This window comes from Oncorhynchus nerka, linkage group LG24 (assembly GCF_034236695.1).
Source record: "Oncorhynchus nerka isolate Pitt River linkage group LG24, Oner_Uvic_2.0, whole genome shotgun sequence".
NCBI classification, from domain to species: Eukaryota; Metazoa; Chordata; class Actinopteri; order Salmoniformes; family Salmonidae; genus Oncorhynchus; species Oncorhynchus nerka.
This window is the reverse complement of record NC_088419.1, coordinates 65,969,802-65,993,844: the sequence shown is the minus strand read 5'-3', so window position 1 is coordinate 65,993,844 and position 24,043 is coordinate 65,969,802. Positions and strand designations below refer to the sequence as shown.

At 43.2% G+C, this 24,043-nt stretch overlaps 1 protein-coding gene across 4 annotated transcripts in view; it reads right to left on the bottom strand.

Annotated features, from left to right (window-relative positions):
- Positions 1 to 635: 635 nt before the first annotated feature.
- ect2 (epithelial cell transforming 2) overlaps positions 636 to 24,043 on the bottom strand; it is a 36,194-nt gene continuing 12,786 nt past the window's right edge. For 2 of the 4 annotated variants that reach the window (XM_029632787.2, XM_029632788.2), the window contains 9 exons: positions 23,505 to 23,586; positions 23,289 to 23,367; positions 19,439 to 19,558; positions 18,186 to 18,324; positions 14,522 to 14,676; positions 13,663 to 13,770; positions 13,381 to 13,521; positions 12,382 to 12,750; positions 1,522 to 1,610 (listed from right to left, as the gene is read on the bottom strand). In XM_029632787.2, coding sequence (XP_029488647.2) covers positions 12,406 to 12,750; positions 13,381 to 13,521; positions 13,663 to 13,770; positions 14,522 to 14,676; positions 18,186 to 18,324; positions 19,439 to 19,558; positions 23,289 to 23,367; positions 23,505 to 23,586 — 1,169 coding nt within the window. In that variant the 3' untranslated portion in view covers positions 1,522 to 1,610; positions 12,382 to 12,405. Of the gene's footprint in view, positions 1,611 to 12,381; positions 12,751 to 13,380; positions 13,522 to 13,662; positions 13,771 to 14,521; positions 14,677 to 18,185; positions 18,325 to 19,438; positions 19,559 to 23,288; positions 23,368 to 23,504; positions 23,587 to 24,043 lie in introns of all 4 variants that reach the window. The other 2 variants (XM_029632790.2, XM_029632791.2) reach the window with 1 other exon arrangement.

Here is a 24,043-nt window from a genome sequence, read left to right as displayed (position 1 = left end):
ACTTCTTCCATTTTCTAATAATTGCGCAAACAGTTGCCTTCTCACCAAGCTGCTTGCCTATTGTCCTGTATCCCATCTCAACCTTGTGCAGGTCTACAATGTTACCCCTGATGTCCTTACACAGCTCTCTGGTCTTGGCCATTGTGGAGAGGTTGGAGTCTGTTTGATTGAGTGTGGACAGGTGTCTTTTAGACAGGTAATGAGTGGAGAACAGGAGGGTTTCTTATAGAAAAACTAACAGGTCTGTGAGAGCCAGAATTCTTACTGGTTGGTAGGTTATCAAATACTTATGTCATGCAATAAAATGCAAATTAATTACTTAAAAATCATAGTGAGATTTTCTGGATTTTTGTTTTAGATTCTGTCTCTCACAGTTGAAGTGTACCTATGATGAAAATTACAGACCTCTACATGCTTTTAAGTAGGAAAACCTGCAAAATTGGCAGTGTATCAAATACTTCTTCTCCCTACTGAACAAGGTTCAGATTTTCACATCCCTCCAAGTATTAAAGGAGGATAATACACCAAGGACATAATGAGAAAGTAACTGAATAGGTAGATGGGTGAAGTGCAGATACACGTTCTTTGTTTAAAAATAATGTAAACCTCCCCCAAAAAACATCACAAACACATAATTCAATACAAGGGATTTTATTAAAATAATTCAATTCCAAACCATAAGTGACTGTATAATAATAGCCACTATTCAATACAGATGAATGGGGATGGGGGGGGTGCTTATTCATTTTTTAATTCATCTGTTGACAAAAGTAATGAACACCCTATAACTGAAAAAACCCCACTAGAAATAAGCTTAAAGTTGGATACAGATACATTGGAAGATGATACAGTACCGATAATGGACAGACAAACATGATAGAGGCACATTTACACATTAATAGCAAGAGAGAAAAATACTTTTTATAGACTATTTATAAAATGATTATGAAGAATAAATATGTACTGCAGCATCATTCCCAGTCCCTTCTGAACAAAAACAACCACTTGACAACAAAATCACCTAAAAACTAGAGCAAACAGACAGACTTACAGCTTATGTTTGCTTTTGTTCCACTATTCCTGATCATTTGTATAAAAAGTAAAAACATTTCAAGAGCTTTATAAAAGCTGGAAACTACAGTAAGTGAAACCAACAGGCTTGTTCCCATAAAACAAAGAAATAGTTTCATTGGTTAATCATTCAGTGAATTATATACCTCTACGACAAAACTATATAAAATGTCAGTGAATATCTTCTCTATATATGTGGCTGTTTATTACATATGTCAAAATGTCTAACACACAAAGCCAACTTTTAACATTGCAAGTAAACACTAAATACAAGGGTATACACATCCTTCATTTTCCAAGTCGGACAATATCTGCCTGAACTTGTGTTAATTAAAACAATTACAGAACCTGCCAATCAGCAGTACCATTGCAGAAAGGTGAGCCAATTGAATTACAGTGAGGGGTGCACGGTGCAGAAGAGCGTGCTGGGTTTATCCCCTCTGAGTCAATCAGAACAGGTGGGTTGTGGAGCGACTGAACGTGTGGTACTTCCTCTCAAACATGGATGGCAGGTTGACCATGGAGGGAGAGTGCATCGCCTGGAGGGAACAGAACAGGGACATCGATTAAATTAGGAAATTGATTGTGTTCCAAAACAGAAATGACCCCTCGAGTGTTAGTTTAAAGACAATGAGTTACTTGAGTGTTTACTTAAGTTCTTCTATACGAGGGCTTTTTGATCACAAGTATCCGCTGGGACTTCTGGAGGACAGTTTAAAAGGCTCGACGCGAAGAGGGATTGTCATGTGGGCCGCAGAAGCAATCTTGTGGGAAGTGCTTAGTGAAGGATACAAGGTCGTTTTATATGCACCAGTCTCATTTAATTACTTTTACATTCAGCCTTCCCAGCCAAATGTTGGCATTGAACTAATAGAGCAACGCCAATAGAATATTACTGTTCTCTACCCAACTTGCAAAACAAGCGTTTAAACCATTCACAACATTTTGTCATGTTGTAAAGATGCTGTTCTCTCTCTGCTCATTACTGTGGATGAATCAGATATATTGAAAAGGAACCTTGAGTACTTATATATGTTACCGCAGCAACTTGAACATGAAATGTGCTGCATAAAAGCAGGGTGTTTTCTGGGGAAGCACAGAGTCTGTCTGGTTAAAATGCATACATATTTGACTCTTATTAAGAGGCTGCCCTATGGAGACACGAGTGTTAAAGGTAGGAGCGTAAACAGGTACGTGTCATGTATACTCCCTTCAGTAAGGCTGCTGCTGGCTAATGCCTGGGTGAAAGGAAAGGCCAGCCTGAATAGCAACCCAATTTATGCACCAGCACCTCATTGCGTGCTTGTTGCTATAACCACCACACAATTTCACTTCAACAGGGCCTAGTCATGTTAATGAGATTTGAGGTGACATTATGGTTTAATTTGAGGACCTGGGATCAATAGTGGTGAAAAAGCAATGACCAGACCATTCAAGACAAACATGAAGTCAGTGCCAGGGTTTCACAAATGCCCAGTGATGGATTGCCAAAAGGTCTGGAGCCTCCATCCAAACACTCAAGCATCATGCGGCACACAGATGTTGGCTTTATTGGATTAAATTAGTGGGAGAATGATTAAATAACTGTCACCACAACATTTACTGCTTTGGAGGACATATATCATAACCAAATCATCCGCTGCCGTGACTGCTGTAAAAATACATCCCTCCTTATTCCAAAACTGATTGAGGGGGTTTATGTAAAAGCTTGAGTGAGCGTCTGCCCGGTGCTTCAGGCGGATGTTAGCGGAACTGAGTGAGTGAGGTGTGGGGCAGATAAGTAACAGCCCACAGAGAGCAGGGGAGTGAGTGCCACCCAGGGCTCTAAAGGCCGCATGTGCAACCTGGAGTTTTATTTGAGAACCATTGCGGCAAAAAAAAAAAATCCAATACAAAACAATATTTAGCAGCAATACTTCGCTACACTGCTCAAACAAGACCGGCTGAACAAAAAAAATAACAAACCTAGATAATTGTTATGATTATTAGGCTTTGCTTTACTGCAGCTTCTGAGTGCCAGTCCTCTCCCTCCAGCGGCTGCTTGCTTCCAGTTCCCAGGCCAGACACAAGCCCCGCCCCATCACTCAAGCAGGCAGCAGTTTCTCCAGAGCTGTTTATTTTTTCAGCATGCTGTCAATTTATGCACTCAATATATTCTTAAAAAACAAGGGCAATGCTGCTTCCGAGGCTGCTTCTAAATATGGATCCACATGTTCTCTCTATTAGACTACTAGTTTGTGTATCTTGCGCTCTGCAAAGCGCAAGTTAATCTAAGAAAGCTGGCATGAGCCTAAAATAATGCTAATCTCTAATGTTTATCGCTAGCTGGATAGCTAAAACCCATTTAGCAAAATGCACTCGCTAGGGCAAAGCAAACGTTAGTTCTAATACAGGTTGCTACCAGTATTGGTGTAGATCAGCATGTTTGTATAATGGCATGTTCTGAATCAGATGGTCTACTTTAAAACATTTGTCTAAATGTAATGTCTATTAAAATGTGATTATAGTCCCCTGGGAAACACTGACCAACACTTTGGTTCCTACCCTGTTATAACCCATATCTGGCTTTTTCATTTGATGTCATGCCAAACAACAACCATAGAATTCAAATAATAATTATATTTCTATGATTCCAACAAATTCACCCAAGTGTTTTGATCTATATCGCATGTCAAATCGCTATATTTGGTAGCCCTACTAACAACCTGGTAACTTCTCCAGTATATGCAAACATTTGGTGGCACAGAAAAAAAGGAAAAGTGATGTCTTCAGGGGGTGTGCTTCAAAAGTAAGCGAGATGCATATAGGTCCAATGTAGCTTAGGTACCAGTGTCTTTAGCAAACATTTTACTCCCTGTACTCCATGTCATGTGCCAAAGAGACTGGCCTTTCTGCCATCTACAATTTACTGCCATCTATTATTAATGAGATCAAGGAGAACAGAAGATTTTATCCTGATTCAATACCCTCACAGCTATCCTCAAATCAAAACGATTATGCAAATATTGATACTCTATCACCTCTTTTCCTCTCCACAGAACACATTGGTATACTGTTGCTAAGCAACAGTTTGTTTGTATAACAAAACATGAGGAATAACTGATGTGTTGTTCAATCCCGACCTACGGTTCCCAATGGTCCCACGAAATGGGAGGGTGGGAAATGTGGTGACTGAGCAAACGTGGGAGAAGGGCCTTGGTGTAAGCTACACCTAGCTACTGCATATGTGTGGAAAACATTTCAGAGGTAAAACATTACATTTGTTTAGTATAGTCAGTTTAACACCACTCACTACTTGTAGCTGTATAGTCTGTTAGTCTTGGTTAGCTTTATGTTCCAGTCAGTAGCCAACTAGCACCCACTCACATGGCTGCTAGCACCATCATGAAAAGGGGCATGAGGAAAGCACGACAATAGAAGTTGTGAGAATGCAATGTTGAAAATAAATATTGAGGTATGTGGAACTTTCTTAAATGTTGTTTTGCAAATTGACTAAAATAAGCTAAAGAGACTGGTACTCAGACTAGGCCCAATGTAGGCTCTCATTTTGGTGTGCCTTTTTAAACTTTTTATGGCTGCAGGGGCAGTATTGAGTAGCTTGGATGAAAAGGTGCCCATTGTAAATGGCCAGCTCCTCAGTCTCAGTTGCTAATATATGCATATTATTATTAGTATTGGATAGAAAACACTCTGAAGTTTCTAAAACTGTTTGAATTATGTCTGAGTATAACATAACTCATATTGCAGGCAAAAACTTGAGAAATTCAACTTCCTGTTTGGATTTTTTCTGGGGGTGGCAGATTTTCAACCAAGCTCTCATTGAAATTACAGCGAGATATGGATGAGTTTTCACTTCCTATGCCTTCCACTAGATGTCAGGAACCAATACACGCAGTCAGTCAGGAAAGCTAAGGCCAGCTTCTTCAGGCAGAAGTTTACATCCTGTAGCTCCAACTCCAAAAAGTTCTGGGACACTGAAGTCCATGGAGAACAAGAGCACCTCCTCCCAGCTGCCCACTGCACTGAGGCTAGGGAACACGGTCACCACCGACAAATCCATGATTATCGAAAACTTCAACAAGCATTTCTCAACGGCTGGCCATGCCTTCCGCCTGGCTACTCCTACCTCGGCCAACAGCTCCGGCCCCCCCGCAGCTCCTCGCCCAAGCCTCTCCAGGTTCTCCTTTACCCAAATCCAGATAGCAGATGTTCTGAAAGAGCTGCAAAACCTGGACCCATATAAATCAGCTGGGCTTGACAATCTGGACCCTCTATTTCTGAAACTATCCGCCGCCATTGTCGCAACCCCTATTACCAGCCTGTTCAACCTCTCTTTCATATCGTCTGAGATCCCCAAGGATTGGAAAGCTGCCGCAGTCATCCCCCTCTTCAAAGGGGGAGACACCCTGGACCCAAACTGTTACAGACCTATATCCATTCTGCCCTGCCTATCTAAGGTCTTCAAAAGCCAAGTCAACAAACAGGTCACTGACCATCTCGAATCCCACCGTACCTTCTCCGCTGTGCAATCTGGTTTCCGAGCCGGTCACGGGTGCACCTCAGCCACACTCAAGGTACTAAACGATATCATAACCGCCATCGATAAAAGACAGTACTGTGCAGCCGTCTTCATCGACCTTGCCAAGGCTTTCGACTCTGTCAATCACCATATTCTTATCGGCAGACTCAGTAGCCTCGGTTTTTCGGATGACTGCCTTGCCTGGTTCACCAATTACTTTGCAGACAGAGTTCAGTGTGTCAAATCGGAGGGCATGCTGTCCGGTCCTCTGGCAGTCTCTATGGGGGTGCCACAGGGTTCAATTCTCGGGCCGACTCTTTTCTCTGTATATATCAATGATTTTGCTCTTGCTGTGGGCGATTCCCTGATCCACCTCTACGCAGACGACACCATTCTATATACTTTCGGCCCGTCATTGGACACTGTGCTATCTAACCTCCAAACGAGCTTCAATGCCATACAACACTCCTTCCGTGGCCTCCAACTGCTCTTAAACGCTAGTAAAACCAAATGCATGCTTTTCAACCGATCGCTGCCTGCACCCGCATGCCCGACTAGCATCACCACACTGGATGGTTCCGACCTTGAATATGTGGACACCTATAAGTACCTAGGTGTCTGGCTAGACTGCAAACTCTCCTTCCAGACCCATATCAAACATCTCCAATCGAAAATCAAATCAAGAGTCGGCTTTCTATTCCGCAACAAAGCCTCCTTCACTCACGCTGCCAAGCTTACCCTAGTAAAACTGACTATCCTACCGATCCTCGACTTCGGCGATGTCATCTACAAAATTGCTTCCAACACTCTACTCAGCAAACTGGATGCAGTTTATCACAGTGCCATCCGTTTTGTCACTAAAGCACCTTATACTACCCACCACTGCGACTTGTATGCTCTAGTCGGCTGGCCCTCGCTACATATTCGTCGCCAGACCCACTGGCTCCAGGTCATCTACAAGGCCATGCTAGGTAAAGCTCCGCCTTATCTCAGTTCACTGGTCACGATGGAAACACCCATCCGTAGCACGCGCTCCAGCAGGTGTATCTCACTGATCATCCCTAAAGCCAACACCTCATTCGGCCGCCTTTCGTTCCAGTACTCTGCTGCCTGTGACTGGAACGAATTGCAAAAATCGCTGAAGTTGGAGACTTATCTCCCTCACCAACTTCAAACATCTGCTATCTGAGCAGCTAACCGATTGCTGCAGCTGTACATAATCTATTGGTAAACAGCCCACCCATTTTCACCTACCTCATCCCCACAGTTTTTATTTATTTACTTTTCTGCTCTTTTGCACACCAATATCTCTACCTGTACATGATCATCTGATCATTTATCACTCCAGTGTTATTCTGCAATATTGTAATTATTCGCCTACCTCATCATGCCTTTTGCACACATTGTATATAGACTCCCCTTTTCTTCTACTGTGTTATTGACTTGTTAATTGTTTACTCCATGTGTAACTCTGTGTTGTCTGTTCACACTGCTATGCTTTATCTTGGCCAGGTCGCAGTTGCAAATGAGAACTTGTTCTCAACTAGCCTACCTGGTTAAATAAAGGTGAAAAAAATGAAAAAAATAGAACTTTGAGGACTAATGTGAAGGGGGGGTCGAATGACACAGGAAATAGTCACCGCTGCCACGAGTTGACCATGCTTTCACTATGCGCGTTCACAGGGGATGGACCTGCGTTCCACCGGTCATCTGAAGTATGCTTCATGGTTAACGTGACGTGGTGTGATCATAACAACATACTGGTACTCAAGTCCTTCTGTTCACCTGATTTAGAATTCCTCACAATCAAATGTCGACCGCATTATCTTCCAAGGAAATTCTCTTCGATTATAATCACAGCCGTATATATTCCCCCCCAAGCAGACACATCGATGGCTCTGAAAGAACTTTATTTGACTCTTTGCAAACTGGAATCCATTTATCTGGAGGCTGCATTCATTGTAGCTGGGGATTTTAACAAGGCTAATCTGAAAACTAGACACCCTAAATTTTTCAGCATATCGATTGCGCAACCAGGGCGGGAAAAACCTTGGATCATTGCTATTCCAACTTCCGCGACGCATATAAGGCCCTGCCCCGCCCTCCTTTCGGAAAAGTTGACCACGACTCCATTTTGTTGATCCCTGCCTACAGACAGAAACTAAAACAAGAAGCTCCCGCGCTGAGGTCTGTTCAACGCTGGTCCGACCAATCTGATTCCACACTCCAAGACTGCTTCCATCACGTGGACTGGGATATGTTTCGTATTGCGTCAGACAACAACATTGACGAATACGCTGATTCGGTGAGCGAGTTCATTAGAACGCGCGTTGAAGATGTCGTTCCCATAGCAACGATTAAAACATTCCCAAACCAGAAACCGTGGATTGATGGCAGCATTCGCGCGAAACTGAAAGCCCGAACCACTGCTTTTAATCAGGGCAAGGTGACCGGAAACATGACCGAATACAAACAGTGTAACTACTCCCTCCGCAAGGCAATCAAACAAGCTAAGCGTCAGTATAGAGACAAAGTAGAATCTCAATTCAACGGCTCAGACACAAGAGGCATGTGGCAGGGTCTACAGTCAATCACAGATTACAAAAAGAAAACCAGCCCAGTCACGGACCAGGATGTCTTGCTCCCAGGCAGACTAAATAACTTTTTTGCCTGCTTTGAGGACAATACAGTGCCACTGACACGGCCCGCAACTAAAACATGCGGACTCTCCTTCACTGCAGCCGACATGAGGAAAACATTTAAACGTGTCAACCCTCGCAAGGCTGCAGGCCCAGACGGCATCCCCAGCCGCGCCCTCAGAGCATGCGCAGACCAGCTGGCTGGTGTGTTTACGGACATATTCAATCAATCCCTATCCCAGTCTGCTGTTCCCACATGCTTCAAGAGGGCCACCATTGTTCCTGTTCCCAAGAAAGCAAAGGTAACTGAGCTAAACGACTACCGCCCCGTAGCACTCACTTCCGTCATCATGAAGTGCTTTGAGAGACTAGTCAAGGACCATATCACCTCCGCCCTACCTGACACCCTAGACCCACTTCAATTTGCTTACCGCCCAAATAGGTCCACAGACGATGCAATCTCAACCACACTGCCCTAACCCATCTGGACAAGAGGAATACCTATGTGAGAATGCTGTTCATCGACTACAGCTCGGCATTTAACACCATAGTGCCCTCCAAGCTCGTCATCAAGCTCGAGACCCTGGATCTTGACCCTGCCCTGTGCAACTGGGTACTGGACTTCCTGACGGGCCGCCCCCAGGTGGTGAGGGTAGGCAACAACATTTCCACCCCGCTGATCCTCAACACTGGGGCCCCACAAGGGTGCGTTCTGAGCCCTCTCCTGTACTCCCTGTTCACCCACGACTGCGTGGCCACGCACGCCTCCAACTCAATCATCAAGTTTGCGGACGACACAACAGTGGTAGGGTTGATTACCAACAACGACGAGACGGCCTACAGGGAGGAGGTGAGGGCCCTCGGAGTGTGGTGTCAGGAAAATAACCTCACACTCAACGTCAACAAAACTAAGGAGATGATTGTGGACTTCAGGAAACAGCAGAGGGAACACCCCTCTATCCACATTGATGGGACAGTAGTGGAGAGGGAAGTAAGTTTTAAGTTCCTCGGCGTACACATCACAGACAAACTGAATTGGTCCACCCACACAGACAGCATCGTGAAGAAGGCGCAGCAGCGCCTCTTCAACCTCAGGAGGCTGAAGCAATTCGGCTTGTCACCAAAAGCACTCACAAACTTCTACAGATGCACAATCGAGAGCATCCTGTCGGGCTGTATCACCGCCTGGTACGGCAACTGCTCCGCCCACAACTGTAAGGCTCTCCAGAGGGTAGTGAGGTCTGCACAACGCATCACCGGGGGCAAACTACCTGCCCTCCAGGACACATACACCACCCGATGTCACAGGAAGGCCATAAAGATCATCAAGGACAACAACCACCCGAGCCACTGCCTGTTCACCCCGCTATCATCCAGAAGGCGAGGTCAGTACAGGTGCATCAAAGCTGGGACCGAGAGACTGTAAAACAGCTTCTATCTCAAGGCCATCAGCCTGTTAAACAGCCACCACTAACATTGAGTGGCTGCTGCCAACACACTGACTCAACTCTAGCCACTTTAATAATGGGAATTGATGGGAAATGATGTAAAATATATCACTAGCCACTTTAAACAATGCTACCTAATATGATGTTTACATAACCTACATTATTCATCTCATATGTATATACTGTACTCTATATCATCTACTGCATCTTTACGTAATACATGGATCACTAGCCACTTTAACTATGCCACTTTATGTTTACATACTCATATGTATATACTGCACTCAATACCATCTACTGTATCTTGCCTATGCTGCCCTGTACCATCACTCATTCATATATCCTTATGTACATATTCTTTATCCCCTTACACTGTGTATAAGACAGTAGTTTTGGAATTGTTAGTTAGATTACTTGTTGGTTATTACTGCATTGTCGGAACTAGAAGCACAAGCATTTCGCTACACTCGCATTAACATCTGCTAACCATGTGTATGCGACAAATAAAATTTGATTTGAAGTCATTCTAATTCTCTGGTTGGAATGTTATTCAAGATATATGTAAAGATTGATTCAGTACATTGTTTGGCATGTTTCTACTGACTGTTACGGAACTGTTTACCAAACGCGCTAACCAAAGTAGCTAATTGGACATAAATAACTGACATTTTCAAACAAATCAAGCATTTATTGTGGACTTGGGATTCCTAGGACTGCATTGTGATGAAGTTCAAAGGTAAGGAAACATTTATCATGTATTTTCTGGTTTCTGTTGACTCCAACATGGCGGCTAATTTGGCTACTGTTCTGAGCTCAGTCTCAGATTATTGCATGGGTTGCTTTTTCCGTAAACTATTTTAAAAATCTGACACAGCGGTTGCATTAAGGAGAGGTATATCTATAATTCCATGTGTATTTCTGTTGAAACGACGTGGCTATGCAAAATCACTTGATGTTTTTGGAACTAGTGAATCTAATACGCCAATGTAAACTCTGTTTTTATATAAATATTAACTTTATCAAACAAAACATGCATGTAATGTGTAACATGAAATCCTATGAGTGTCATCTGGGGCGGCAGGGTAGCCTAGTGGTTAGAGCATTGGACAAGTAACTGGGAGGTTGCAAGTTCAAATCCCCGAGCTGACAAGGTACAAATCTGTTATTCTGCCCCTGAACAGGCAGTTAACCCACTGTTCCTAGGCCGCCATTGAAAATAAGAATTTGTTAACTGACTTGGTAAAAAAAAAAAAAAGGTTCACTAACCTTAAATTTTCTCTATTTCTGCTTTTTGTGAATGCTATATTTCGCTGGAAAATGGCTGTGCTTATTGTGGTTTGGTGGAGACCTAACAATCGTTGAAAAGCATATTTGAAATCGGACACTTTGGTGGGATTAACATCAAGATTACCTTTAAAATGATATAAGAATTGTGACAGCCCGCTTGGAGTATGCCAAAAGGCACCTAAAGGACCCTCAGACCATAAGAAACAAGGTTCTCTGGTCTGATGAAACCAAGATTGAATTCTTTGGCCTGATTGCAAAGCGTCACTTCTGGAGGAAAGCTGGCACCATCCCTACAGTGCATCATGCTGTGGGTTTGTTTTATAGCTGCAGGGACTGAGAAACTAGTCAGGACCGAGGAAAAGATGAACGGAGCAAAGTACAGAGAGATCCTTGATGAAAACCTGCTCCAGAGCGCTCAGGACCTAAGACTGGGGCGAAGGTTCACCTTCCAAAAGGACAACAACTAAGCACACAGCCAAGACAATGCATGAGTGGCTTTGGGACAAGTCTCTGAATGTCCTTGAGTGGCCAAGCCAGAGCCCAGACTTGAACCCGAACGAAAATCTCTGGAGAGACCCTCTCCATCAAGCCTGACAGAGCGTAACATGATCTGCAGAGAATGTGAGAAACTCCCCAAATACAGGTGTGCCAAGCTTGTAGTGTCATACTCAAGGCTGTAATTAGCTGCCAAAGGTGCTTTAACAAAGTGCTGAGTAAAGTCTGAAAACTTATGCAAACGTGATATTTCTGTTTTAAATCCAATACATTTGCAAAAACAATTGTCATTATGTAGTATTGTGTGTAGATTGAGGGAAAACAATTGAGTACATTTTAGGATAAGGCTGTAACGTAACAAAATGTGGAAAAGTGAAGGGGTCTGAATACTTTCCAAATGCACTGTATGTGAGAAAACAAGCACCGAATATTGTAGGGAATCATTGTACCATCTAAATCGCTGTACCTACCAAAGCCGAAAGTTACTCCACCAGCTTCAAACGTCTGTAAAAACAGTATTTGATTGAAAATATATTTCAAAGAGATTTAGGATGGTACAATGATTCCCTACACTATTCAGTGGTTGTTTTCTAACAAACTGAAATTGAGTTTACAGTGTAGAATTTTAGCAACCAGGAAATGACAGAGCAGAAATCAATAGTGGAATATCACCAATCACAACACTGGCAGGTAAGTAATACTGTGAAACACTATCACTGCAGATATATTATGGATGTTTTCTTAATCTACAATGCAAAAATCCTGTGTAGCACCTTTAAGTTAAGAGCACCAGTGCAACCAATATCTGTATTTATTTTGAGCCCTGGTGCCAGCACAGTCCAGGAATTAGGAGTTAGTCAGTGAGAGAGCCACCACCAAAGCACCTATCCCAGTGAGTTAAAGCCAGCGTAGGGATGCTCACATCAGTCTGAGGTCAGTCAGCCGCCTATAGGAGGGTCTCTTTGCGGGGGCTCAGGCAGCCTGCCTTGCGGGGGTCAGAGTAGGGGACCTGCAGGTACCTGCAAGCCCCAGGGGGAATCCTCCCTTTGGACGGGATCCTCAAGGAAGGGGGGCTGGTAGAGTAAGGAGGCATGGTGTGGGTGGTTTGGGGTCTAGGTGGGGTCTCCTCAGGGCAGGGTAGACTAGGTGTGGGATCAGGGGTGTGAATACAGACGGGAACACAGAGGCGGGGACAGGGGGCGTTGTCCAGGGAGTTCGAGCGCTGCACCACGGCAGCAGCAGAGTTCTTGGTGGAACCACTGAGGTTGAATGTGGAGGTAGAGCGAGCCATCTACACAGTCACAAATCAGAGCATGGGGGGGGGGGTCAGAGTTTTGGGGGAGAGAACTCACAGGACAGACTACTTATCCCACCACTGCACCAAGGTGCACTTAAAATCCCTTTTTAATAGCCAAGTTGGAGCGCAGTAACTTCCTTCAAATATTTAGTGTTGTATGATTAATCTTTACCGTTTTAGTAAAAGGAAAGAAATATCAAGAAAAAGGGTAATCAAAGATTTAAAAAAATTAAGACTGACATCACTAACGCAGTTAGAAGAACAGGAAATAAATGTCTAAAAGTTCAAAACAGGCATGTGAAAACTGCAGCCATTGTCAAAATAAAATGGCTTGCACTGGAGGAACAGCAATTTCACCATTAGACATAAACTCCTAATGTGTAACCCATTTACCATCATGCATTGGAGAGCACTGCAAATGGATCTTCAGAGGGAAACAAGGTACTTGGTGCAATTAGACAGTCCATGTCAAAATGGTAAATTACGTATGTTTCATCTGCCATAGCCCTGTTAACCTCCTTCTGACTTGTAATATGCCCCTTTAGCCTCTTGACTTGGTTAGACAAGCCTTGTTCAAGGCCTGTACTTGGAAGTAGATGGGTGGGGATGGATGGATGAACTTACAGACAGGGTGGCACTGCTGCCCACACGGCTCATGTTCTCGGAGCTAGGGCCAGGGCTCTTGTCATCTGGGGTGCTGTTGGCCATGAAGGCTCTCTGGATCACCCGTTTGGGTGTTTTGGTGAAGGAAAAGGCTCTCGTTACCTGGGGTGTAAAAACAGTCACACAAACACTCAAAACCTGACTCAAAATAGCTCTAACATGCAGCTGTGAACATGTCTAATATCCAGCAAAGGCCTGTGTGGAATACAGTAGTGAGACGGGCTAATTCGGAGCCCATTTTACCTTCTTTGAAGTCTTTTTGATGACTCTAGAGGCTTTACTTAGTGTGCTGTCCATATCCTTTGTGCTCACTTGGACAGAGTCAGGCTCAGTGCACTGAATTAGATCTTGCTGTTTAAAATAGAAACAAATATAAATATCCAGCCCATTCTGCAACGCTGTCAAAATGCAAAGTGAGAAGCAGTTGTCCGTTTTTGCAAGCAGCTAGAACTCATTGGTATTCAGGGTGCGAGGAGAGCCAGTGAATCAATTAAGATAACAAGTACAGGTGGTAGTAGAGGTTTACATCGCCACCTAGTGGACACCTCACTCAAAGCTGGAATAGCCCGGGCACACCGCTGAAGCTTATTACGCCTGTTTTTAATTATGATGTTAAACATACGTCTGTCTGTAGCAGCCAATTACTAGCTAGCTTCCTCAATCAATCCCTAATACTACATCAGTGAAAAGACCTTTGGAGGAGAGAAACCAACCCATCTATGTCTGAAGTGTTAAAGTTCAAATACAATTCCACTTCTAATTACATTAATCCATCTTCCAGTTTAACCACAGAGGACAATCTAATATAATTAAAATGACCAAAAAGGACTCTTGCGCAATATAATTTGAAAGTGTGATAAAAGTGGCCTAAATAATTAAATAATAGCATTTGTGTCCTCTTCAACCTCCAGAGTCCAGACACTGTTCTACATGAGGACACCAGACCAGTGAGGGAGGCCTTGGTCCCTCCGGCCAGTCTGTCTGTGTTAGTGAGAGGACGAGCAGACAGGCAGCATGTGTTGCAGCTTGTGTTCTCAGGAGCCCACCCAGCCCCGTCTGGCCTATAGCGACTCAGTGGACCACTGTCTCTCGCATCTCTCACCGCGTCAGCCTTGCAGATGGTATTGGCCACCTGGCGACAGAGCATCTTCAGCCAGGTTGACTTCATTGTGTCCTCAGTGGTCAGCTGGAAGCTGAAGAGAAGATTCTCCTGCTCCGTGGGCGGGCGCACCACCAGGGCAAAGGCATTATGGCAATCTGAGAAGGGGAGAGAGGGGGGTAGGGAGAAAGATTTGAGCTTTCTGGTTTGGTCAACTCGATGTATAAAATAGTCTAGCTGCCCAAACATTTCTTCCATTTCTCTTTAAGACACGTAGAGGGGCATCTCTATGTATCAACATTACGGCTGGCACAATTATTGTATAACCACCAACGGTTATGGAATAAGTCATAACCGGGTTATTTTGTGTGTAACGAAAAGGTGACTTAAGACGAGACAGCCGGGCATTCGTGCAGTCACGGTAACGTGGACTCTTAACGTGATGAAACTTTGTTGGTCCTTGCTGAAACAAGCAGTGTTGTAGCAAACTAGTCTTCGGATGACTAGGCAACACCCCCCCATGAATCGAATTGGAACCTCTAGCCCTTGCAATTTGACTGGTAAACTCATTGGTACACTCACAAAGGCTGCCTGGTATTGTGATGCAATAATTTCCATGGTAATGTAGAATGTTCATACAAATTATGTTAGCAATGTGGCTCACGCAATCGAATGTGTTTTTTGTAATGTCCGTTGAGTTGACTCAAATCACAGCACATATTGATAGGTACACCTCCTATGCTTTTCTTACACTCGCAATGGCTGCCAGTCCACCCATTACGACATCATTGACTTGAACGGGGACGCCAATTCTATTGATTCATTTCTATGGCAGCACATTCAGAGGAGAAAATGTGCTTCTTGAAAAAAAGTGCATTTTGCTACTCGAACAGTTATAACCGTGACCAGTCTTTTGGCTGACCAATATTAACAAAAACTCCATGACTGTCATAGTCCTAATCAACATACACTGCTTATAGCTAATACAGTGAAATGAAACCTAGCAGCTCTATTACAAGGCCAAACATGAACTGCTAGTGGGAGAGAGGAGAGATGTTTACTTGATTATGTCTGGGCTGTCATATCAGACAACTACTGTTGACTCTCAACATTAGGCTATCCAGTATGCTTATGAATGAGATTTCACATGACCAAAAGTATACAGGGGGAGAAGGACAGAATTAGCAATAAACATGCTCAGAGAACACCATATTCACCCGAAAGAATCACACAAACCAGCACGGTCCTGTTGCTTAATAATAACGTTCACCCACAAGAGTCTACGCCATGTATAAGCTGGGGGGGTTCTACTAAGCTATAGCTATATAGAAAAGTTCACACTAAGGATCACTTAGCTACTTCATTTAGAATTGAGAGACAGATATCCATACATATATCCATCCACACACATTCAAAAGTTTGGGGTCACTTAGAAAAGTTTAAAGAAAAGCTAATTCTTTGTCCATTAAAATATCAAATTGATCAGAAATACAGTGTAGATATTGTTAATGTTGTAAATGACTATTGTAGCTGGAAACGGTTGATTTTTTATGGAATATATACATGGCCAGAAACAAATAGCTTTCTTCTGAAACTCGTCAGTCTATTCTTGTTCTGGGAAATTAAGGCTATTCCATGTGAGAAATTGCCATGAAACTGAAGATCTCGTACAATGCTGTGTACTACTCCCTTCACAGAACAGCGCAAACTGGTTCTAACCAGAATAGAGAGAGGAGTGGGAAGCCCTGGTGCACAACTGAGCAAGAGGACAAGTACATTAGACTGTCTAGTTTGAGAAACAGATGCCTCACAAGTCCTCAACTGGCAGCTTCATTAAATAGTACCCGCAAAACACCAGTCTCAACGTCAACAGTGAAGAGGCGACTCGGGGATGCTGGCCTTCCTAGGCAGAGTTGCAAAAGAAAAAGCCATCTCTCAGACCGGCAAATAAAAATATTAAGATGGGCAAAAGAACAGACACTGGACAGAGGAACTCTGCCTAGAAGACCAGCATCGTGGAGTCGCCTCTTCACTGTTGACGTTGAGACTGGTGTTTTGCAGGTACTATTTAATGAAGCTGCCCGTTGAGGACTTGAGGCATCTGTTAGAAATTGTGAGAGATGTATATGTATATCTTTTTTGGGGGGGGGCTTAGTGCTACAGTATAAGCCCATACAAACACATTGAATAACATATTCACTACATGGAACAGATAAACCCCCCCCCAAAAAAAAAAGATCTAAAGGAAGTTTGTTGTGAAGTGTCTGTCCTATAATCTGAGAGATAAGAAAGATCAGGGAACATTTGCAATGATTTTGACATGTATTTAACCCCTTATTTCTGGCACTTAACAGTCTCCATATACGGTGCAGTCGGAAAGTATTCAGACCCCTTCCCCACCTTTTGTTACGGTACAGCCTTATTCTAAAAATGTATTACATACCACCCCCAATCAATCAATATGCACACAATATCCCATAAAAAAATTCTGAAAATGTATTATGAAATACAAAACTGAAATACCTTATATACATAAGTATCAGACCCTTTGCTATGAGATTCAAAATTGAGCTCAGGTGCATCCTGTTTCCATTGATCATCCTTGAGATGTTTCTACCACGTGTTTATAAATTCAATTGATTTGACATTATTTGGAAAGGTACACCAGTCTATATAAAAAGGTCCCACAGTTGACAGTGCATGTCAGAGCAAAAATCACACCATGTGGTCCAGAGCACTCAGGACCTCAGACTGGGAAAAGGTTCACCTTCCAACAGGACGACTCTAAACACACAGCCAGAGCCCGGACTTGAACATCTCTGGAGACCTGAAAATTGCTGTGCAGCGACACTCCCCATTCAACCTGACAGAGCTTGAGATGATCTGCAGAGAAAAATGGGGAAAAACTCCAAATACAGGTGTGCCAAGCTTGAAGCATCATACCCAAGAAGACTTGAGGCTGAAATCACTGCCAAAAAGGTGCTTCAACAAAGTACTGAGTAAAATGTCTGAAAACTTACATAAATGTGATATTTCAGTTTTGTATGTAATAAATTAGCACATTTCTAAAAACCTGTTTTGCTTTGTCATTATAGGGTACTGCATGCAGATAGATAGATGCAGATTTTTTATGCATTTGCAAACTTTTTTTTTTTGATTTGTCATTATGGGGTAGATTAAAAAAAAAGAAAAAGGATACATTTTATAAAAAGGCTGTAACGTAATGTGGAAAAAAATCGGAATACTTTCAGAACGAACTGTATACAGTACTTCCATACATTTTTTCAACTGATACTGGGGGACCTTCAGATGAGTCTTGTGAGAACTGTGGGCGTCCGAGAGCAAAACAACCAGCGTGTACGTGAGTCATCTTTCCATAGAGGGGTCACAATAGTTTGAAGGGCAAACCAGTTTAGACACTTTTGTGAGACGATTTTGTGAGAAGATCGATTTTAGATCTCAGTCTGACAAACACCGCTCTAGCTCTGACCTTTCACCGCAGATCCAAAAAAAACATGTATAGCTTAAACGGACCGATTTTTTAGGTTTTGTATTATTATTATGCTAATTAGACTTCTGCAGGGGCGCGGACATCGTATCAAGGGGGTTAAGTACTGTCTGTTACGTAGTTCCGTAGAGAACATGCCAGGAGCTGGGGCTCACTCACCCTCTGTATCCTGCAGGTCCAAGACCCTCCTGATCTGGGACAGAGGCATGAGGGTGATGTGTTTGAGTTGGGCTGCAGGCCGCGTCTGGCCCAGAGGACTCCTGAATGTGCTGATCACCTTATGTCTCTTCCTGGCAATCTGCAAATACAAACAACAATTCTGAATCAAAAAGTGGCTTAGGTGGTGGGTGTGGCAATGGGTGCAGTCGGCCAGTCTGAATTTGAGAAACTTTTAGAGTCCCCCGTCTTGGCGATGTTGAGAGATTTTTTAAATGTTAAGGAAATTTCTTGCAATTCTACACATTTCTCCATGAAGTCAAGACACATTTAAAGCTAATTGCACGCTGTTCGTTAAAATGTTTCCATGATTTGTTTTTTACTCAAACATAAAATCAACTACTGAATTCATTGTTTTTAGAATTTAAAATGTCCCTGTCTAGCTTTTATTTTGGTGATTTTTATAATATAATCTTTGACAAATAACAAAAACGTATCTTTACTACATACTTCATATCTGAAGTATGTGTCCCCTCAGGGAGAGGGGTGATAGAAGTTATGCTGTGACAAATCAATAGGGCCTCTTATACAAGGCAAAAGGTCCCAGTCATTAGCATGCGTTTCAATGGCCGGTGTGGGGGCCGGGGCGGAGGTTTGCATCTGTCCCATGAAGGCAGGGTGATATCTATCGGGCAGAGAGGAGTGGAGATCTGAATACAGAGGAGTTAATCAATGAATAATTCAAGAGTGCAGCCCCTGCTCTCCCCATCCTCATTACCAGGCCGCTCTGACTCTCCTGAATCAGGACGCCTCACCCATTCTGGGTTTGATTGCTCACCCCCATACTAATGTAACACTTCACTAATTAGGAGAGCGATAAGAAACTGCCAGCAACGATATATCGCACATCGATAAATAATTCACTTTTTTCCCCTCCAACAATCTCCATTTAAGCATTTCAAATTCCAAAGATTTCATAATGAGGTGGAGGGTGAGAGGACGACAAGGGGAGTAGCTGGTATGGCAAGATAGTGAAAATGAGCGATGGTGTTAACTTGGGAGAGCTTTTGAGGTGTACTGTAAAGTTGTACAATTTAAAGCCATGTCACAATAAGGTGGCATGTGGGCAAGACCAAAGTTCAAATGGTAGGTTTTTTCCCCCCTTTCAAATATGTTCAGTATTTCATTGAGCCCGTCTGGCGTGCCAGATGGGAGGGTTTGCACTTTTGGTATTATTTAATTGATGTGGGCGTTACCTCGAGACAGTCGTTGAAGAGAAAGAGTGTGACACTTTCACCTCGGTCACAGGGTTTGTCTCCCAAGGCGATGGTCTCCACCCTGTGGACCAGGCTGCGGTGGGACGAGAGCAGGTTGGCCTAAAGAGAGAAAAGAAAGGATGAATATCACACTCAACTAGAGGTCGACCGATTTCAAGTTTTCATAAATCGGAAATCTGTATTTTTGGGGCGCCGATTTTGAAAATGCTAGACCTTTATTTAACTAGGCAAGTCAGTTAAGAACACATTCTTATTTTCAATGACGGCCTAGGAACGGTGGGTTAACTGCCTTGTTCAGGGGCAGAACGACAGATTTTCACCTCGTCTGCTATGGGGATCCAATCTTGCAACCTTACAGTTAACTAGTCCAACACTATAACCACCTGCCTCTCGTTGCACACCACAAGGAGACTGCCTGTTACGCGAATGCAGTAGAAGCAAAGGTAAGTTGCTAGCTAGCATTAAACTTAATCAATCATAATCACTAGTTATAACTACGCATGGTTGATGATATTACTAGTTTATCTAGCATGTCCTGCGTTGCATATAATCGATACAACGCTGTGGGATGATTTAACAAAAGCGCATTTGAGAAAAAAAATCATAATCATTGGACGACTCTACCTAACCATAAACACCAATGCCTTCCTTAAAATCAATACACAGAAGTATATATTTTTAAACCTGCATATTTAGCTAAAAGAAATCCAGGTTAGCAGGCAATATTAACCCGGTGAAATTGTCACTTCTCTCGCGTCCATTGCACGCAGAGTGAGGGTATATGCAACAGTTTGGGCCACCTGGCTCATTGCGAACTAATTTGCCAGAATTTTACGTAATTATGACATAACATTGAAGGTTGTGCAATGTAACAGAACTGTACAGAACCCAGCCCTATGGGAGAACTGTACAGAACCCAGCTCTATTGAAGAACTGGGGATGGTGTTCTTGGGGTTGTACTCATCCTTCTTCCTCCAAACACGGCGAGTGGAGTTTAGACCAAAAAATTATATTTTTGTCTCATCAGAGCACATGACCTTCTCCCATTCCTCCTCTGGATCATCCAGATGGTCTGGGCAAATTTCAGACGGGCCTGGACATGCGCTGGCTTGAGCAGGGGGACGTGTGCTGCAGGATTTTAATCCATGACGGCGTAGTGTGTTACTAATGGTTTTCTTTGAGACTGTGGTCCCAGCTCTCTTCAGGTCATTGACCAGGTCCTGCCGTGTAGTTCTGGGCTGATCCCTCACCTTCGTGATCATTGATGCCCCACGAGGTGAGATCTTGCATGGAGCCCTAGACCGAGGGTGATTGACCGTCATCTTGAACTTCTTCCATTTTCTAATAATTGCGCCAACAGTTGTTGCCTTCTCACCAAGCTGCTTGCCTATTGTCCTGTAGCCCATCCCAGCCTTGTGCAGGTCTACAATGTTACCCCTGATGTCCTTATACAGCTCTCTGGTCTTGGCCATTGTGGAGAGGTTGGAGTCTGTTTGATTGAGTGTGTGGACAGGTGTCTTTTATACAGGTAACGAGTTCAAACAGGTGCAGTTAATACAGGTAATGAGTGGAGAACAGGTGGGCTTCTTAAAGAAAAACTAACAGATCTGTGAGAGCTGGAATTCTTACTGGTTGGTAGGTGATCAAATACTTATGTCATGCAATAACTTGCAAATTAATTACTTAAAAATCATACAATGTGATTATCTGGATTTTTGTTTTAGATTCAGTCTCTCACGGTTGAAGTGTACCTATGATAAATAAATTACAGACCTCTACATGCTTTGTAAGTAGGAAAACCTGCAAAATCAGCAGTGTATCAAATACTTGTTCTCCCCACTGTATATATGGGCTATCCAACCGTGTTCCAGGGGTCTTGGGCCTTTAGGCTACGTTTGGAGTTATTTGGCGACTTTAGTTGTGATACAAACCTTATCAAAACACATTGGCCTATGGGCAAGGCTACTACATGACGCATGCAACTATGATTGGAAAATTCGCAAAAATTAGCCGTTTCTAGCCTTAGACTGCACATGCTGGGCATCATTCACAAGTGATAATATTCTCACCCCATCAGACTATTCTCAATTTAATCTTTGTGGGCTATACTCGGCCTTGTCTCGGGATGGTAAGTTGGTGGTTGAAGATATCCCTCTAGTGGTGTGGGGGCTGTGCTTTGGCGAAGTGGGTGGGGTTATATCCTTCCTGTTTGGCCCTGTCCGGGGGTGTCCTCGGATGGGGCCACAGTGTCTCCTGACCCCTTCTGTCTCAGCCTCCAGTATTTATGCTGCAGTAGTTTGTGTCGGGGGGCTAGGGTCAGTTTGTTATATCTGGAGTACTTCTCTTGTCCTATCCGTTGTCCTGTGTGAATTTAAGTATGCCCTCTCTAATTCTCTCTTTCTTTCTCTCGGAGGACCTGAGCCCTAGGACCATGCCTCAGGACAACCTGACATGACTCCTTGCTGTCCCCAGTCCACCTGGCCGTGCTGCTGCTCCAGTTTCAACTGTTCTGCCTGTGATTATTATTATTTGACCATGCTGGTAATTTATGAACATTTGAACATCTTGGCCATGTTATAATCTCCACCCGGCACAGCCAGAAGAGGACTGGCCACCCCTCATAGCCTGGTTCCTCTAGGTTTCTTCCTAGCCACTGTGCTTCTACACCTGCATTGCTTGCTGTTTGGGGTTTTAGGCTGGGTTTCCGTACAGCACTTTGAGATATCAGCTGATGTACGAAGGGCTATATAAATACATTTGATTTGAATCTAGTCTTTCACAGTATTTAGTATATATAACGATTTATTTTTAGGGTAATTGACCATTTTCATGCACCTGTCGGAACAGGGGCTGAGTTTAAAAAAAGACGTCATCTATATACACTTGAATAGCGAATGGAGGACGCTTTTCATGCCAGCCAGGTAGGCTACTCCGATTGTAATGCAAAGCAAAGAGCTTAATATAAGGAAACTTGAGAAACAAATATATAGTAGGCCTTGCCTATGGAAAGCTGATGGAATCCTCTTTTAAATAGAGGCCAACAAAACTCAGTTCTCACTCAATTGCATAGCCTGTAAAAATGTAGCGCAAAATGGGCTTATAGGAACACGGATTTCATTCCATGCATCAACCAGCTATGAGGAGCTGGCTCTCACAGCGCAACAGAGGAACCTATTCCTCTCAAACGCCAAATGTCAGGGCTCTCATGAAGTGTTTGGTTTGATTTTCGATTTGCATTGATGTCAGAATGATTAGAGGGACCTGAGTACCGGCCATTAGTAACTTACAGTTAGCAAGTTTGGTAGACTACTAATTACCATCAGTGGCATCAGAGCTCAGTTTTGGAGAAACCTAGTTACCGTGACCCAACGGTAACGTGGAATTTGACAGCGGTCATGACTTAATATGTGGCATTAATATAGTCACCCTCACAGCCCTAGCTCTGCTTAACCAAATCCAGATAAGAGCTATCCTCACAGCCCAGAGCCAGAGGTGTACCAATTCACTCCCTCTAGTACCAACTCAAGTCCACTATGATCACCTCAAAACAGGACACCAGAACACAGAAGAATGGTTTGGTTCACATTATACACACAGCGCAACAAAAATTATATCCAGAATGTAGCTTGAAACATGCACCACAAGCCATGCATTACAAGATAAACATATGCATTGAACAGTGCGAAAAATGCATCCCAGGGAAATTTGAAATATGGGTCTGAACGCATAGGGAGAGGCCTGGCCGTTAGTGTGCTGAAGGACAGCCATTTACAGATTAAATGGCTCAACAAAGTTTGCCACATTCTAGTGACGAAATACACAAACTTACAGGGCAGCCGTCAACTTCATAGACAACATCAAAGATCTGCTTCTGTCCCTCTGTCTTTCTCTTGTCTTCGTTTATATGACTGGGGGATAAAATGCATTCAGTTTAGCCAACTGATACTACAATAATTTTATGTAAATGTGAGGGATAATGGATGAAGCTTCAACTTCATTACAATAAAATGCTTCAGGCATTGCTGGAAATGCACAGTTGACTCACGTCATAACTTCCTTGAGTGATTCGATTGCCTTCTCCAAAGTGATTTTGTCAGGGTTGTCATCGGCAGTGTGCTTCTTAATATCTGCAGCATGGATGGGGTCAATGGACAATAACATACATAATTGATAGAATAATGAAAAGTCAATGGCAAACTGATATGACAAGGACAAATTTGTAACAGTGGATAAAGGCGAGGAGCATATTTTTCCTTTATGACACTTCAGTTGCAAATCAAGCACTCTTCATACTAGTGTTGTCACGATAACAGAATTTGGAATTCGATACCAGGTTTAGTATCACGATACTTTATACCAAAACGATGCCACGGCAAAAAAAAGAGCGGGGAGAATTTTTTGATGGAAGGCTAAACTAGTTACAACTTTTTAGTGAGCAACATATTGATGACTTACATTTCTCAAAACAATGTGCAACACAGTAAATGTAATGTAGGCCTGCTTACCTGTTATAATTGATCCAGGTTACATTTAAAATCAAATTTAATTCAGCCCCGGTCTCCCGTATGCAGTCACATCGAATTG